This window comes from Rhipicephalus microplus, chromosome 1 (genome assembly GCF_043290135.1).
Source record: "Rhipicephalus microplus isolate Deutch F79 chromosome 1, USDA_Rmic, whole genome shotgun sequence".
NCBI classification, from domain to species: Eukaryota; Metazoa; Arthropoda; class Arachnida; order Ixodida; family Ixodidae; genus Rhipicephalus; species Rhipicephalus microplus.
Window position 1 is genome coordinate 223,090,586 of NC_134700.1, and position 18,665 is coordinate 223,109,250.

The following is an 18,665-nucleotide window of genomic DNA, read 5'->3' on the forward strand; positions in this document are numbered from 1 at the left end:
TTCATCCCTCCTCACCCCCATCCCTTGTGAACTACTGTTGAGGTTTCGCACGCTGATGCACACAGTTACGGGGCTCACTGTTCTCTTCTTTTCCCTCTTATAACCACAATCTGGTGGCGACGTAGGTTTCAGAATAACCCCCGTATTCTTGAACGTCCCTTCACTCAACACTTCACCTTCAATTGAGAAAGCAGATGGGAGCGCTATCTCTAAGAACGGCAAGTCACTGCATATCAGAGATAATCTGCTGCGATTCTTGAGTAGCGCAGCGTCATTTTCAGCCGAAAAGTGGCGCACTGCTCCACTCTGTCAAGTGAAGGGTAACAGTCGAGTCTAGGAGCGTTTGTGAATACGGGGGTAAATCTGTAATGTTCAAATAGTGCACGTAATCTTAACGAAATGATCTGATGCATTCCTCAAGCTTCTCGAACACTGCAAACACGGTTTGCGCCGAAAATTACCGACAGTGTATAACGGGGCGATAACGGAAGTTGAGGAAAGAATTTGGCATTATTGACGCAGGCGAAACTACACGAAGCATAGCCAACTGTAGCATACTGAACGCCCGCTTGCTTGCTTGCAGGATACTTTCTTGTGGCTCTTACCCACTAAGGGGATTGGCCAAGAAGGTGGCGGTTAATGTAAGTCAATACCTTAGGATTATCCAGGCTAGGGAAATATTACTTTGTTTTGACTTAACGAGATTATTTTGGCACAATGTGAAAAAAAAAGAGTGAAAGAAAGAAATTATAGAATTTTTTGAATAACTGAGGTGTAATCATTTCATAAAATTCGCTTGAATGTCAAGTCATTACATTGTAATAATGAAATACTAGATATAAGATCGGTTAGTAAAAATCGAGAGCTGATCAATGGCTCAGCAAGGTAATCTCCTTGTGTCACATAGGAATTCGCAGAAAGTCCCCAGACGTTCCTCTCACCCCATAAAAAAGTCGTCTTCCTCTTGTTCTCCCAGCGCCTTGATGATGATATAAAGTGCGAACATTACTACTACTATGACTATGAAAACATGTCAGCATAAACCACGTACAAAAATTGAAAGAGGAAGCAAGCGACAAATAGAGGGAGAAAAAATTGGAAAAATAAATAAATAATTAGCCATAAACTCTCCGCACTTCCTTCACGCTTGCTTGGCACCACTCAGGCGAAGCTGCCTCAATTTTTTTTACCAGTCCTTTCGACTGGTCAAAACTGGTTTTCAAGCAACAGATGAGTGGTCATTGTGGGTATGAATTGGGTTGAGCGCTGCCAAGATAGGAGGATGTATAGGCGCACAACTGCCAAATATTGCATGATTTTCGTCTGCGAGTCGTTGCCAGTGAATGGGTGAGGACACGCACCCATGAGCTCCAGTGGGAGCCCGCAAGTGCGAACATATGTGCCAATCAAAGTGCGAGTGTCGATACGAGAGCCTGAGGGCACGAGTAGGAATGCGGGAAAGCACAGATGAGCATGAATGAACACAAGACCTAGAGAAACACCTGTGGGCAACAGTCTACTTCTGCTGCCCTAACTGCTCCCGCTAACATCTCTTTTTCTTTTTTACATCTCGCCTACAGGACTGGAATCAGTAAAAACGGAGCACACGCAAATTAGGCAGTCCTACCGTGCAAAAGCAACTGAGTAATGACAAAAAGTCATGGTTTCCAACGACTAGTCTTTGACTACGACATGAAAACGCACCAGGTGTCGAAATATGTTGTGTACAATAACATCCCAAGTCTCAATGACATCACTTACACACGAGACAAGTACTTGGCTTTATTGTATATGCCAAAAAGGGATTACAAGAGCGTAGGATTACACGGTACCTAAATGCCTTGAGAAACAGACAGAAAATACGCTTGAAGCTCTCTAAATAGCAAAGTTCCACAAAATTGTGGCCCACAACACCTGCTGTGAGCACATTCAAAGAATATCTAAACAGGTGCAGCAGGCCTACAGTGCAGACTAGTTATAATGTGACCATATAAATGGCATTACAGAACACAGTACAACCTTTCATATTGACGATGGTAAAGCAAGACTCTGCACCACACCCTCTTGTGCCCACAAATCACTAATCCAAATAACGCAAATGCACCACCATTCTAGCAATGAGATTTAGAAAACAGGACCTGCTCTGACATCCCCTTAGGTTCTAGACTTGACATGCAATTAGGACAGGAGGTTGTCCGTCTGGCTTGTAGACTGATTATAAAAATATATCATTTGCTGACAGTGTGGTTGGTGTCATCTTTCATATCTATGACACACGTTATAAGCAGTCTACACTGTACATGAAAACTCTTCTGTTCCCACATTGCTTGCCACTTGAACATACAGCTTCTTGCACAATGAAAGTAAAAATTGCTATCCGTAGGTCACAGAGTTTAGAAGCAATACCTCCAACCATGCTGAAAGTCAACGTATTGAAAATGGGGTCAAACCCTTGCTAAACTGAGAATCAAAAAGTGGTGCAACTATGCAAACACTGGCCACTGAGTACAAATATAATTGAGCTTGTGCAAGACAAGAAAGTTAGTTTAGACATCAGGTTCAAGTCGGCCAAATAACAAGATGCAATGGATGGCTGAAAGGTTTTCGCAGAATGTTAAATAGTAGCAATGCACTTTCCAACAGCATATGACAAAGGCACAGGGAAAGCAGTCTTAGCAGGCTACGCTAGACTGCAAAGCAGCATTTGACTTAAGGACTAGCCCAGCTGCATTAGGAATTGGCTGTGAAATTGTCCAAGCAATGGATGTAACTCAAGTGCTTTTCCTGCACACTGCAATGCATCTCGCATGCAGAAAAGCATTGTTGTCACATTCTCAACATGAAGGAGCGATATACAAGTACTAGAAAAAAATCTTTAGGGCGGATCAAGCCAGAATAAAATTTAGCAGTAACAGCGAATAAAATGTGATCCACAACTTCTGGAGAGTAAAATACAACAGCAGCATGCAATGTAATCCTGGTAGAGAGTCAAATGCAACAGCACCACGGCAAACTGTGCAGGTAGTACTGAACACTGTGGGGTATACACACCTGAACACAAACAAGGCAACACTAAAATGCTGCCAGAACTTTCTGCACCACTGTATCACAAATGAAAAGGGCGGGGGGGGGGGGGGGGTGGCAGAGTTCCCCAGGGAAGTTCTCTGTTAGCTGTACTGCATAAAAACCACTTGCCCTCCACATGATGCACCAAGACAGCACAGGAGTACTGGCAGCTTAGGGGAGTCATTCAGAAATATTGTGTAAAGTGCACCATGACATCAGACGTTAGACAAGAAAGAAAAAGTAGTATGTAGAGCGGAAAGTCTAACTAGACTGTAATTTCCCCATGCACAAACATTTCAACACGCAAACAATAAAGCTCTTTAGTGATTCACTTTATAGTTGACTTATATATTGTATATGAAAACAAATGAGCATTTTTGAAGACAGCTATGCCACTTAGGTACCTAAATTTTAATGAGAAGGTATCTAAAGGCGCCTTTTAAGGGTACAAGGTAACTAAGCGTACATTGTTCGGTGCAATAACATGACAGTCGACTCAAGTGTAAATACGTTCACAGCATGAGCGTCATGTCCAACTCGTAAGGTTGCCACAACCAGTTTTGGGTGTACAGACATACTTCCTGAATAAAATTCTACTTGCTGGCCCCATCTGTTAAGCACCAAAAGCACAGCTCTGACAAAATGCAATACTCACTTCTTTTCTTTAACACAGCAAACAATATGTTGTAACACAGCAACTGTTCTATGTTGTCACAAACACAGAACAGTTGTAATGCAATTGTTGTGAAAGCTTGATTCATTATTGTTTAAGTGAATCATGGCACAGAAAACGATTGCTGCCATTTAAACTACAGTAGCTATTACTGCCATTCAAATTTTATCTTTTTTATTATGCATGTAGAGTTTTCATCATAAGGTTTAAAACCGTACACTTACCTTCAAAGGAACAGCTCTAGGCAAAAAATGAAATAGGACAATAAAATTGCGTATTGATAATAACAAGTATAATGAAGCACAGAGAGACAAAAAGATAAACAAGAAAAATGTTTAAAAAATGTAACGTTCTACAACTGATTTTAATGGCAATTAAAGAGAAAACAAGACGACATTGACATGACAGACCTCTTCTCGTTACGCTATGCAGTTATTCTTATTGGTTAGTGATGTTGCATGTTACACAGAAAGAAAAGGCATAAGTTTCCTCCAAAGAAAGCCCTCAAGGTTTATCACAAAGAAGAAAGACGAGCTCAACATAACTTCTGAACTGTTGGCACAATTGAGAGACAAAGGGCTCAGTTGAAACTAGAACAACAGGTACAAAGTATAGGAACTACACACTACAGAAGACCTACTTTGCAAACCACAGTTTACAACACAACTGCGGCATGGCCAATTTGAACGCATTATCTGCACAGTGTGTTTTATCATTTCATGCGACAACGAGATGCCCCAATTCAAGAATCTGTATCAACCGACAGTCTGAACGAAGTATGGAGCGGTGCGCGACAGAGCAACTACATTTATTCTTCAAACTGCGATACAATTACCACCATTAAGAATTCATGATTTGAGTACTTTCTGGAGACCTTGTCATTAGCCAAACTAACAGTTCTGTATAACAGTAGATGCTCAACAATAATGCATTAACAAGCTATACTTACAATCCTTCTGAGAACAGTTTGTTTCCAAAACTAACCACAGGTGCGAACAATACATTAATTACAAGTTCACAAACAAAACGTTTTCATGTTAGCACGTGATCACGAATACTAGAAAACAAAAGTCTCCTGAAAAAAAAAATGTGCACTATTTCAAATTGGATAATAGGAACCATAAATGAAATTCAGTCCTCTACTCTGAATGCACAGCCAATAAATGGATGCAGAGGATCTCACCAAACCGATGTAAGTTAACACAGGAAAAAGAGAACACTTAAGAAGATAAATCTGCTTGTGAACAACTGGCCATGCTGTTTCAATGCTATAAATCAGATGAATCGTGAATATATTGCTACTCTGCTCCAGCACAAAGTATTGCAAAAGTTAAGCATGAGTAAAGTAGAAAAACGCAACTACTCCCTTTCAAGTAGCACAGCAGACAAAGCCTGTTAGTACCTTCTTATTCATTACACTGCCAATACAGTGGTTGAGTACAAGAATAACGAAGCTTTGATGTAAAAGTGAGTGCCAGCTACTATGATGAAGTCTGTTATTAATCAATAGAGCATACATCTTGCAATATGCCTCCGATTCTGACAAGAGCAAGCTATCAGCCTTATACCAGCAACCAAATAGGGCCAATTGACACTACCTTATGCCAGCGGAACATGCAGCAAATGTGGTCCCGTGTGCTTTTTTACTTATTGTACACCAGCTTGAAACGGGTGCATTTCTAGTCATTTTATGTATTTTCAGCTCTGCTGCACTTACGCAAGCTGAAATGAGCCACATTGAGCAGCACATATGTTTGGCATTAAAGTGGACTCTCTGTACATCTCACGCAAGCCCCTTTTTGTGTTGCGCAAGTATTTACATCCTCCCATTATCGCACTCATCATTGTTCCACTTCTCACTTCTGCACATCATCTTCAGCATCGCATGCGTATAGCTGCAAAAACACTAGCAACAATGTGCGCTACTTTCGCAATAAAATGCTTGAGCGACCGTCCTTGGAAGCCAAAAGAGAGTGCACACACTGTCACTTATCATCACCAACTAGCGCTGATGACAACAGCGGATGCCACAGAAGAAGTGCCCACCTTGATGTATATGTGCAGCACGCATACACATGTTTTGATACGCTACAGCATCCGTTACTCTGCAGAGTGAGGCTGGGAGGAAGTATCAACTGCTTTGTACCCATTTTCTTTTTTTTTCACCCACTCTCAGTCGTTTTCGTATGCATCCATGGAGAGATTTATTTTCATCATGGTGCATCTGGCAAAGTTCCCAGTTTTCTAAAAGGACCTCTAACACAGAAACCACCTAAGGCTACCAGCTCAATAAATAAGCCTTAGATGGTGATAAAGTTACTGTTCTGTAATACAGCGATAAAAGTGTACTTTTAGAATATTTCTTAATAATCGACAGTGAGAGGGTGGGGACCCTAGGTACAAGTCACTGCCCGAAACTAAAATGTGCTGGCTAACCTGCATTTGTGCAGCTGTGCCTATCAGACTCCTGTAATCAAACTTGTGTGCTCTAAATAGGCTTCAAAAAAAAAATCATCACAGGCACCTTTTTCATCACTATTTTACGACCTGACTTTCATGCAACATTTCAGGTTGCACAGCTTTCTTTTTTTTTTGTTTTATCACTCTGGATAAAATGAACAGCAATCAAAACGATGCCAAAAGAAAAAACTTTTAAATAACACTAGCTTCCCTATTCTACATGCAGGTTACAAGAAAGTGCATTTGCGCCCTTCTGAAGTTGTTACAGTCAGCTCGTTTCACTGGCATGATTAGCCCACACTTAACGGGATGTTAAGAAGAAACAATAGATTGGTTTAGATTGACAAACTCCACTCTGAGAACTCTAATGCCATATATCTCACTATCATAACTGCATCATTAGGGGAGAAAATAAAGGTTTAAAGTTTCATTTTCAAATTTCGTGCTCAAATCTCTATGCATGACATAATAAATTTCAAAATGTCTTTTTCTATTTTTGCGACATTAGCAGAGTTATATTTTTTGAAACTTTGTACGCTAGGTCTACAGCAACCTTAAATAATAACTTACTGCATTTTCATTTATTAGAAGCTACGTAGGAGCCAGTAGATGCTTTCGAAACCTATGACGTAACGATGTTGCCTTCACCCACATTTTCCTCTCGCACATTTTATCGCTTACCAAGCGTTGTGTCGCGGTTAAAAGTGGTGTTTTTGGCATCATGAAATTGTACTTTGCTGACAAGGGAAACATCGATTTGCTCTTGAGAGCCCCTTTAATGCCTCCGTGAATAAAATGCGACATAAAGGACTTCATTGCGTAAACAACAATGAAGCTCTTCAGAAAATTTTGATAACTCTTCTGGAAACACCCTCTTAAGGATCTGTCCTATCTGTCTTAAGGAGCAACTTGTTATTAGGCAGGGAACACTGCCAATGTACTGCTATAGCTGAACTATTGGTAATGCCATCGTAAGCATCGGATTGCCTTGAAACCTAAGCAAGCGCTACCTACAAACCTGAAAAGTTTTTTCAGCACTAATTCTTATCCTACATTGTTAAAAGGTATGCTAGAAGGGAAAAGGGAATGTTTCCCCTGGCACACATATTCATGTTTTAAAACTTCAGCAATGTGTGCTTGTATGTGCCAACTAATATTTTTGTAACATCTGCATGATGCATTGCAAGGAACTCTTCAGAACGCAAGCCTCTGTGTCGCTATGTGTCATCTCATTTTTTTTTTTTCTTTCCTTGTAGCACATCACAAGCATGACTCCAAAACGCAGTTTCCCAGCCCAAAAAAAGTTTCATGTGTTCCAGTTTTATACCGACTGTGGCAGTCACATTCCGATGGAGGCCACACGCTAAAAGCCTGTTTACTGTGCAATGAAAGGGCACGTTAAAGAACGCCCAGATGGTCCAAATTTTTGAACCTTCCAATTAGGCATGCCTAATAACCATATAATGGCTCTGGCACATAAAGTGCTCGACATTATTGTAATTATTTCTTTTATGTTCTACAGCCTTTTTTCGTCCAATTAAAGGAACTGAGCACAATTGATTTAACTGTCAATTAACTCAACAGCTTACCAGATCAAATGTCTACACTGAACCGTAAAATTGCACAGTTTCTAGCAAGTATGCAACTCTTAGAGCTTCTACCTGTAAGATATGTCAAACAAATACAATAAAGTTTTATTTAACCAAGTTTAGGTATTTGCATTCTTTATATTTTTCAATTGTATCTGAACATCTTGTGCAGCAGCCATACATACTGACCAAACATTCAGATTTTTTTCCTCGCCCTAAAGTTAGGCATTACTGCACAATTCCGACTTGACTTACACATGTAAAAAAATTCGTATCAAGGCAACAATTGAAAGATAGAACACAAATATTTTTATTTATTACGCTAACGCTTCTTACTGCCCTGCACTTACAGATAAAAAAAACACACGTGCTCTAACACTGAAGAATCCAGCTCTACAGTCAAGCATCTTGCAAGGTTTTGATGTGAACACCAACTTTGCATAATAACCTGCAACCGTCCAACACCACACATCAGAGAATTTCAACGGCCTGCAAATGCAATATAAACTGCTCAGCGATGTGCTCCAGTGATATAAGCACCTGCTACCTCATTACACTGTGTCAAGCTACTAGGCCTTTGACTAATATTTTCAATAACATACACCAACTGCAAGAACATCTGCGACTTTTTCAACCAAACTGTCCCAAGCTTTGAAGTTGCTAAAGCTAATGCGTCATTTAACCTCGCAGCATTTTCACTTTAGTATTTGGCTTTTCTACCTTTCTATTTTTGGCCCCGTCATACTTCCACCATTTTAATAGTACTATCCTCTAGCAAGTGTACACTAAATATAGAAGCTATAGTACAAATAACACTAAAGTAACCTATTTTTTTATTCAATCGTCTTTTGATGACAAGGTATGATTCCAAACCTAAGAAACCTTTGGTAAGTAGAGTACACAACCCTACTGAGCCCCGAAATTTATGATAAGGCAAAGAATACGACCTTGGCTTCAACGTACATAAAAACAAACATTCCCAAAACCTGCTAATCTTTCCTATTGGCTTGAATTGTACAGAAATGTCACACACCATGTGACACCACAGTAATTGGACTAGCTTGTGCACCTGAACACTTTGCTTCCTCATCATATTTATTATGAGTGGGTGCATTATAGGTGAAAAGTAACTGAACCTATAATAAATGGAGAAATGTACATTTAAAAATGGAAAGTTTCTAAAGTAACAACATTGTAAACAGAAACGTCATGCTGCACGTAAATCTGCGCAGAAGACCCAGTTGTCAAAAGCCTCAAACCTTACTCTCTCAAAAAATGCACAAGAATGCTAAGTCAGCTTGTATTTTAGACTAGACAACTACCATACACGAAGAAGCAAAAAGCTTTTAAAAGTAGTTTAAAAATAGGTCACAAAACGAAAGGTGAGATTCGAAAAACATGAACAATAACAGTACATGGTCCAAATGCCCGAACGAAGACACTCCACAAGTGGGTATTCAGCAAAAGCGAGGAGGACGTGCGATTCCTTCATCTGCGTCTCGCCAATCTACTACAGCATGCCGGGCCTATCATTCTCCTTGTTGCCGGTCTTCTCGAAGAACATGTAATCCTAGGAGCAAGAAAATTAAATAAAAGTGTTATGCATTATTGCCTTCCAAGCCATGATAAAATGGTGTGTGTGCGAGAACAGAGCCAACTACTTAGTCAGAAAACTTTAATTTCCACAAATTTTTTTCAAGCTTCATCACAAGGACAGTCCTGTTTTCTTGGCACTCATTGATTTCTTGAACAATAATTTGTGTTATAAATTATTTATTTTTATCACATTCTTTTCTTTCTACACATTAATAGATGCAGCAAAAGAACAGATATGAACTGAATTTGGCAGTAGTATTTACATTTGATTGATTGATTTGTGGGGTTTAACGTCCCAAAACCACCATATGATTATGAGAGACGCCGTAGTGGAGGGCTCCGGAAATTTCGACCACCTGGGGTTCTTTAACGTGCACCCAAATCTGAGTACACGGGCCTACAACATTTCCGCCCCCATCGGAAATGCAGCCGCCACAGCCGGGATGCAGTAGTACTTACAAGCGTGGTCTTTACAACTTAACTCTGAAAAGTACTTTAGATGTGGCCACATATAAGATATTTTTGTGCTAATATCGTATGGAAAATGCCACACCACCTAAACAAATACAGTGCTACGAAGCCTTACCAGAGAGAAACAAAGAAGTGAGAGAAAGACCCTTGCAATCCTCTTCACTGAATGCCTTACCTATGGATTTGTAAGGCCTGTAAAGTACAGGAGACAACACTCGGCGACAACTTATCTTGACATTGGAGTGAAAGCTACGGAGGCGGGGCTTCCGCGAATTTGTGTTCTGCTGCCGTACTACTCGTGCAAGTAATACGGCAGCTTGCAGTTGCTTTCATTTTCACACGATCACATCATTAACATGTTCATAAAGACGTATACATGAAAGTTACAAATGGGAGAGACATTTCTATTGTTCAGTGTACCTTTTAGTGTCCTATTACGAGTGAATTACTATTACTATTTCACGGAGAATTAAACAGCGCGTTTGCAGCTCTACGCCGGTGTCTCGAACACCGTGTTTCCTTAGAAAACGGGTGGGGTGGAAAGGTGGTGCTGTCCATGAATTAGAAATAAAAGGAAAGCGTTCTTGCAACTGTTTCAGTCTCATAATACATAAGGCAGTACAGCATACTCTCAGCAAATGGACATCTGTTAAACGGAACTGTTGTTTAAATGGAACAAGTTCTGACAAGATTGGATTCATTCTTGCATTCTGCACCCCTGGCCATCTCTCTTTAAACAAAACTCCTGTTCAAATGAAATATACTTTACAGGTTCTTTCAGGCTTCGTTTAATGAAAGTCTATTGTATTTATTTGAGCAAGGCATATGAGAAAATGATCAGTGAACTTGAGCTTAATTTTTTGGCATCGTAGCAGGAATGCACTTTGGTTCTGTAGCTTCCACAGTGCTGTCAAGAAAAGTCATTGCGTATAGCTCTATTTCAGCTTCAGCTCGATTGATTTTTCGGTTACCTAAATTCAAATGATCAGGACAGTGCCTTTATATTGCCGCATGTTGTTAGGCACCTGCCGAAGTCCTGCGCCGCTTCCTGCTGCTTTGAATTCTGCCACACCAACGGACAAGCCAAACGCGCCAAGCTATAAACGCGCCATGCAACGCTGGTTGCACGTGTCACCACATCACGTGCTGGACAAGGAACGCTGGTGGTTTTTCGAGGAGCAGCTCGAGGCGAGACGGAAGAGAAGTTGACGAGATTTTGACCAGTGAGCTCACAACCTTTGTGTATTTAGTTGACGGGCACAAGTTGGCCATTAATAAATAGCTGTTTTAGCTTCCAGCACTGTATTTGTTCGTTACAAACTGGTGGAGGTGCGGGGTATGATTCCAAGCCCATCTCAGCATAGGGAACATAGCCCAGAACCCCGAAGGTTGGAGCCAGCGCTGTTGACTCTTGTACACCAACGAACGAGTCGTCGCCTACGAGGTGAGCAGCCCGAGTTTGGTGCCCTCTTCGATTCTTCGAGACCAGCGGTGGACGTAAGTTCCGGAGCCCCTGCAATGGCCACCCAAGCGACTTCATTTCCATCGCAAATCGTCATGGACCCGCCCCGCATACCAGAGGTATTTCACGGTGATATTTTCGAGGATTCCGAGGACTGGCTCAACGGTTTCGAACGCGTTGCCAGACTGAACGGTTAGAACGAAGACCGCAAACTTCGCTACGTCTACGTGGCACTGCAAGATTCTGCACGTACGTGGTTCGAAAACCATAAAGCGTCCTTATTATCGTGGGACGACTTTCGAAGAGAGTTTCTTGCTACGTACCCAAACACGGACCGCAAAGAAAAGGCAGAGCCCCGCCGCGGTGGTCTAGTGGCTAAGGTACTCGGCTGCTGACCCGCAGGTCGCGGGTTTAAATCCCGGCTGCGGCGGCTGCATTTCCGATGGAGGCGGAAATGTCGAGGCCCGTGTGCTCAGATTTGGGTGCACGTTAAAGAACCCCAGGTAGTCAAAATTTCCGGAGCCCTCCACTACGGCGTCTCTCATAATCATATAGTGGTTTTGGGACATTAAACCCCACAAATCAATCAAAGAAAAGGCAGAGGCCGCTCTTCAGACGCGAAACCAACGGAACAACGAGAGCGTCGCCATGTACATTGAAGACATGTCTCGACTGTTCCGCCGGGCCGACCAGAACATGGCTGAGGAAAAGAAGTTGTGGCACCTGATGCGTGGAGTGAAAGAGGAGCTTTTTGCAGGCCTGGTGCGTAATCCACCGCGTTCTCTTGCTGAGTTCAGACCAGAGGCGACCATGATAGAAAAGACCCTGCAGCAGCGCGCGCGCCAATACAACAGGGACGTAAGCGTCTCATCTGTTAGCACGGCGTCGACAACCCTCACGAGTAACATTGATCTTTTGCGTGAAATGGTGAGGGCTGTCGTAAGGGAAGAACTGCAGAAGATACACATGACTCAAGCTCATCCAGCGATGTCCTCGCTTGCCGACGTTGTGCGCGAAGAAGTGCGGCAAGCGGTTCTACAACCACAACCTCAGGTACTACAGCGCGCACAACCGGAGCCTCCGCCTCAGTTGTCGTACGCGCAAGCTGTACGACAGGACCTCGGACGCATGAATCGGACGGCTGCGACTGCTGTGATGCCTCCGATGTTTTCTCCGAGTACGCCGCTACCAATGCCGGAAGCAAGACCACGTAAGAGCGATGTATGGCGCACTGTAGACCGGCGGCCCCTTTGCTACCACTGCGGAGAAGCAGGTCGCCTTTACCGGGCGTGCCAGTATCGTCGAGCGGGACTGCGTGGTTTTCCAGTCAATGCACCATGCCCACGGAATGGTGAACGGCCCTACGAAATCGAAGAATACTTGTCTTCACGCTATTCACCTCAAGACACGCAACAACGGGAGTCGCGTTCGACAGCACCGATGCGCTATCGGTCGCCGAGTCCTTGTCCGTCATCAAATCTCCGAAGATCACGTTCACCTAGCCCTCGGCAGGAAAACTAGAGCCAGCGACCTCTGGAGGTGAGGCCGCTGATATACTGACAACTGAAGACCCTCCATTGTTAGCCCGACAGGACGGTGGCAGTTACGCAACGACGGTCAAGTGCAGTAGTAGCGACGTTACCTCCGAGATATTAGTCACGATCGATGATGTCGAGACCGTTGCGCTAATAGACACTGGTGCAGACTATTCCGTTGTCAGTAATGCTCTCGCAAAGAAGCTTAAGAAGGTGATGACTGAGTGGACCGGACCTCAGATACGTACCGCTGGAGCGCACTTAGTCCCGTGGGGTTATGCACCGCAAGAATAGGAATAAGAGGATTTGTGTATGTTGGCAGCTTTATTGTGCTTCCCGAGTGCTCCCGGGAACCGATTATAGGCATCGACTTTTTGCAAACAAACAATGCAGTCATTGACTTGCAAGAGTCCCAGGTTTCGTTTTCTACGGAGAATGCTATCGCCTTCTGTCATGCGGAGAAACCAACCGTTCTACCTCTCCGCATTGTGGACGAAGATGTAACCGTGCCGCCACGTTCCAGTGTGACCGTTCTTGTGAGGAGTGAAGTTCTTCGTGACTGTGACGGATTAGCTGACGGAAACATTGAACCGCTACTAGAAAAAGGACTATGCGTGGCAAGAGGCCTGGTGAGCCTTCGTGATGGATGTGCGTATGTCCTAATAACTAACTTTCGAAATGAGCTGCAGCATGTCGCGAAGGGAACATCCGTAGCATCGCTGCATGAGTACGTGCAAGTCTCAGATGTTTGCACTCTTGATAAAGCTCCAGAGACATTAGATAACGTACTCCAGTCAGTAGACATTGACAGAGAGCTCTCGTCATCTCAGAAGCAACAGATTGCTGACCTCATCAGAGAGTTCGCCGGGTGCTTCTCCACCTCGTCGAAAGTCGGACGTACTCCCGTCGCAAAGCACCGTATCGGGGTCGAAGAACACGTAAGACCTGTGCATCAGCGCCCATACCGAGTAGCGCCAAAAAAAAAGGGAAGCCATCAAGAACCAAGTGCAGGAAATGCTCAACGATGATGTAATCCAGCCATCCAACAGTCCGTGGGCATCACCGGTAGTGCTAGTCAAAAAGAAGGACAACACTCTGCGGTTTTGCGTTGACTACAGAAAGCTGAACCAAGTCACAAAGCGTGATGTTTACCCACTTCCACGGATCGATGATGGCTTGGATAAGTTACGCAATGCTCACTTCTTTTCATCATTGGACTTAAAAAGTGGATATTGGCAGATCGAGGTGGACAAACGAGATCGCGAGAAGACGGCGTTTGTGACCCCAGATGGACTATACGAGTTCAAAGTGCTCCCTTTCGGTTTGTGCTCTGCTCCCGCTACCTTCCAGAGGATGATGGACACTGTGCTCTCCGGACTCAAGTGGCAATTGTGTCTCGTCTACCTCGACGATGTAGTGGTCTTTTCTTCTACCTTCGAGCAACACATCCACCGACTGAGAATGGTACTGGATGCCATTCGCGTGGCAGCACTGACCATCAAACCGCAAAAGTGTCACTTTGGATTTCGTCAGCTTCGGTTCCTCGGGCACATAGTTAGTGCGGAAGGCATCCGCCCAGACCCGGAAAAGATTGCAGCAGTTGAAAATTTTTCGAAACCGCAAGACAAAAAGGCCGTCAGACGATTCCTGGGACTATGTGCCTACTACAGACGCTTTGTTGAAAACTTTGCTAAGGTCGCTGAGCCTTTGACACGACTAACGAAAGAAAGTGTACCATTCTCTTGGCGGGAGAAACAAGAAGCGGCTTTCTCAGAGTTGCGACGCCATTTGCAGTCTCCTCCAATACTTGCCCATTTTGACGAAGAGGCCGATACAGACATACATACCGACGCGAGTAACGTTGGCCTCGGTGCCATCCTCGTTCAGTGGCAGAATGGAGAAGAAAAGGTCATTGCTTACGCGAGCCGCACTCTATCAAATGCTGAGTCTAATTACTCAGCGACAGAGAAAGAGTGTCTCGCAGTTATATGGGCCATCAGCAAGTTTCGCCCATACCTCTACGGCAGACCGCTTCGAGCAATCAGTGATCATCATTCATTGTGTTGGCTGGCAAACATCAAGGACCCTTCAGGAAGACTTGCTAGATGGAGCCTGCGTCTGCAGGAACAAGACAGAACAAGAGTGGTCTACAAGTCCGGTCTCAAGTACAATGACGCGGATTGCCTGTCTCGCGCACCTGTTGAGTCTCCATCATCTGACCAAGAACAAGACATCCCATTTCTTGGAGTTCTGAATGTGTCGGAGATGGCTCGTCTTCAGCGAGAGGACCCGGAACTACGGCCGATTATCCAATACTTGGAGGGTCACCAAATAGAGGTACCACGAGTTTTCGTCCGTGGTTTGACATCCTATGTCCTCCGGAACGACGTCCTATACAAGCGCAACTTCGTAAACACCGGTGAGACGTTTCTGCTTCTTGTACCATCATCACTGCGAGCAGAAATCTTAGACGCGTGTCATGACGACCCATCGGCTGGCCATATGGGTAGTAGCCGCACTTTGGCCAGAATTCGCCGGAAGTATTATTGGCCGAAATTAAGGGATTCGGTGCACCATTATGTTAAGTCATGTCGCGATTGCCAGAGACGTAAAATACCACCATCGAAACCAGCGGGTCTGTTGCAACCAATAGATCCACCAAAAGGGCCATTTCAGCAAGTAGGAATAGATTTGCTTGGTCCATTTCCCCTCTCTTCATTGGGAAAGCGCTGGATTGTAGTAGCAACAGACTACATGACTCGATATGCTGAGACATCACCTCTCGCGAAAGGAACGGCGAACGAAGTAGCCCAGTTTTTCGTCACTCAGATTGTACTACGACATGGCGCACCACAGGTTGTCATTACAGACAAAGGAACAGCATTTATTGCCCGTTTGATGCAGTCTGTTATGAAGCTCACCCACACCGATCATAGAAGGACTACAGCATACCATCCGCAAACAAACGGATTAACCGAAAGGCTCAATAGAACTCTCGCCGACATGATCTCGATGTATGTGGACGTTGAGCACCAGACATGGGACAGTATTTTGCCTTATGCAACATTTGCGTATAATACCGCAGTACAAGAAACGACACACTTCACGCTATTTCAACTTGTTTATGGTCGGACGGTCACAACGACCTTAGACGCGATGTTACCTGTCAACGATTCGAATGAGAGTGACCCACACATCAGCGACTACATAGAAAGGGCAGAAGAGGCACGGCAATCGGCAAGACATCGTATCATTTTGCAACAAGGCTCCGATGCAAGTCGCTATAATCTGAAGCGGAGAGACGTACAGTACAACCCCGGAGACAAAGTGTGGGTGTGGGCGCCTATACGCGCACCTGGCCTATCGGAAAAACTGATGCGGCGCTATTTCGGCCCTTACAAAGTACTTCGCCAGTTAGGCACGCTAAACTACGAAGTAATTCCTGAAGGGCAAGTGTGCTCAACCCGACGCAGGAATCGCCCAGAAGTTGTACATGTAGTACGAATGAAACCGTACTACGAAAGGCACTGAACGAGACAACTGATAAATGTGCTCAAATATCAGATAAATACTCCTTTAAAAAACTGTTCGACGTCAGCGTACGCATCGGGACGATGCATTTCAGGAGGGGGACTAATGCCGCATGTTGTTGGGCACCTGCCGAAGTCCTGCGCCGCTTCCTGCTGTTTTGAATTCTGCTACACCAACGGACAAGCCAAACGTGCCAAGCTATAAATGCGCCATGCAACGCTGGCTGCACGTGTCACCACATCACGCGCTGGACAAGGAACGCTGGTGGTTTTTCGAGGAGCAGCTCGAGGCGAGACGCAAGAGAAGTTGACGAGGTTTTGACCAGTGAGCTCACAACCTTTATGTATTTAGTTGACGGGCACAAGTTGGCCATTAATAAATAGCTGTTTTAGCTTCCAGCACTGTATTTGTTCGTTACAATATATATATATATATATATATATATATATATATATATATATATATAAGGGGCCAAACTTTCATAGTAATAATTTTAAAATTTGCCTTCACTGGGTAATTGTTACATTACTGGACACCACACAGAATATTGACTTTAAAGGTGGTCCAAGTCATGATCCCGCTGGTTTAGAGATGTGCACGGACTCCGGATAACCCGAAATCCCGAGCCCGACGAGCAGCCTGACGTCTTTTCACCTCGGGCCCGTGCCGGGCTCGGGCTTCCTTGTTGAATTGCCGAGCTGGGCACGGGCCTGATGAAAAGCCTGAATCAAGCCAAAAACATAAATGATAGGCCGGAATTCTCGTTGTTTATGTGTGCTTTCTTTGGAAAGAAGTACACTTTTTGTAAAATAAAAATATTTGTTTTGTCATAGTTTTTATAATTGGGGTGTAAGTGAGTTAATTAGCTTTCCTCGAGCCCTTTTAAGAAGCTACACAAGCACTAGAAGCCGACAGGTGTTAAAACGCTGCAGCTCGCAATAGTGCACGTGGCGAAAATTGCAAGACGCCTTGATAGGCCACATGAACATTCAGCAAGAACAACGAAAATGTCAAAGATTCAATTACGTGCGCGAAATTTTTTGTGCACCAAAGTAAAACTGGCCATATCATAAAGTCGCCACATTCCTCTGGCCGCAGTTCCAGGCACCTGCACATGCATTCTCCAGAAGAGCTTAAGGAGGTGAGTGAGTCTGGCAAAGTCAGGCCAGGCCGGGCCTAGGGTATGTGACGCCGGGCCGGGCCTGGGCAGCCCGTCCTCTATACATCATCGGGCCGGGCTGGCCCTCGTCCGGCAAGCATCAGGCCCGGGCCGAGCTGGGCCACGAAATTGCAGCCCATGCACATCTCTACATTGGTTGCAGTGTTTGTCTTGACAGAGCTTGGAAGACAGCGAATTCAATGAGCACACTTGCCAAAAATACCCACTTTTGGCCAGTTATGGGAAGATTTTCGGGGAATGTATTTTTCGCTAAATAATGGTTCAAAACGAATTGCAAAGACGTGTGCAACTACTAATGACAATGTGGATATCTCACCAGTATGACATAAATGTACAAAATGAGGCTGCTTACAATTAAGAAAAGAGCCCCAAGGAGGACAGCCTTGATTTTAACATCCAAGTCCATGGGAAAGCTGACGCCAAAATTGTCCGTGTCAGTGAATGACTCTTTCAGCAGCCCCGACCACTGCTTGCTGATGCGGCCGACTTCTACTGCACCATCCTTGGACAGCACCTAAAGTGGATTAAAAAAATTTGGGCATGCGCTACAACTTTTACCACATGCCTAAATTTATTACCGTATTTACTCGCGTAATTTTCGCAATCGCATAGTTCTCACACCCCCCAACATCGCCCAACAAAAATACGATTTCTTTTTTTCCTCGAGTAATTATCGCACCCCCGAAAACTGCCGCAAAATTGCCTTCTGCTCGTTTCAACCACTGATGATGATAGCGCATGCCATCTGGCGCCATGTCTTAACTATTAAGCATACTATTGCACAGAGATTCAATCCAATCCAAGCCAAGCCGAAGTGGCCAGTGCGCGTTGCGGCGTGTTTTGTATGTTGTGTCAATAATCTTGCCACATTATGAGGCGATACTAAAGCTACATGGCTGCTTTCAAGTTGCAAGTTATATATCATGCACTAAACAACGGCAACAGGGCCGCCAGTAGGCTCTTTAGAGTCTACGAGTTTTGTGTTTGCTACTGGTGACGGCAGCTGAAAGCCACCAAGACGCGTTGGGCCTGCCGTTGTGCCTAAAACTGGGATTGATGGTAAACTTTATTTCTTCAGAAGGAAACTGGGGACGATTCTGTT

At 44.1% G+C, this 18,665-nt stretch overlaps 1 protein-coding gene across 5 annotated transcripts in view; it reads right to left on the reverse strand.

Annotated features, from left to right (window-relative positions):
* Positions 1 to 1,757: 1,757 nt before the first annotated feature.
* Positions 1,758 to 18,665, reverse strand: part of LOC119159614 (phospholipid scramblase 2) — a 37,347-nt gene continuing 20,439 nt past the window's right edge. For all 5 annotated transcript variants that reach the window (XM_075891435.1, XM_037412428.2, XM_075891437.1 and 2 more), the window contains exons 7-8: positions 17,916 to 18,077; positions 1,758 to 9,358 (exon numbers count right to left, since the gene is read on the reverse strand). In XM_075891435.1, the coding sequence (XP_075747550.1) occupies positions 9,299 to 9,358; positions 17,916 to 18,077 (222 nt within the window). In that variant the 3' untranslated portion in view covers positions 1,758 to 9,298. The remainder of the gene's footprint in view (positions 9,359 to 17,915; positions 18,078 to 18,665) is intronic.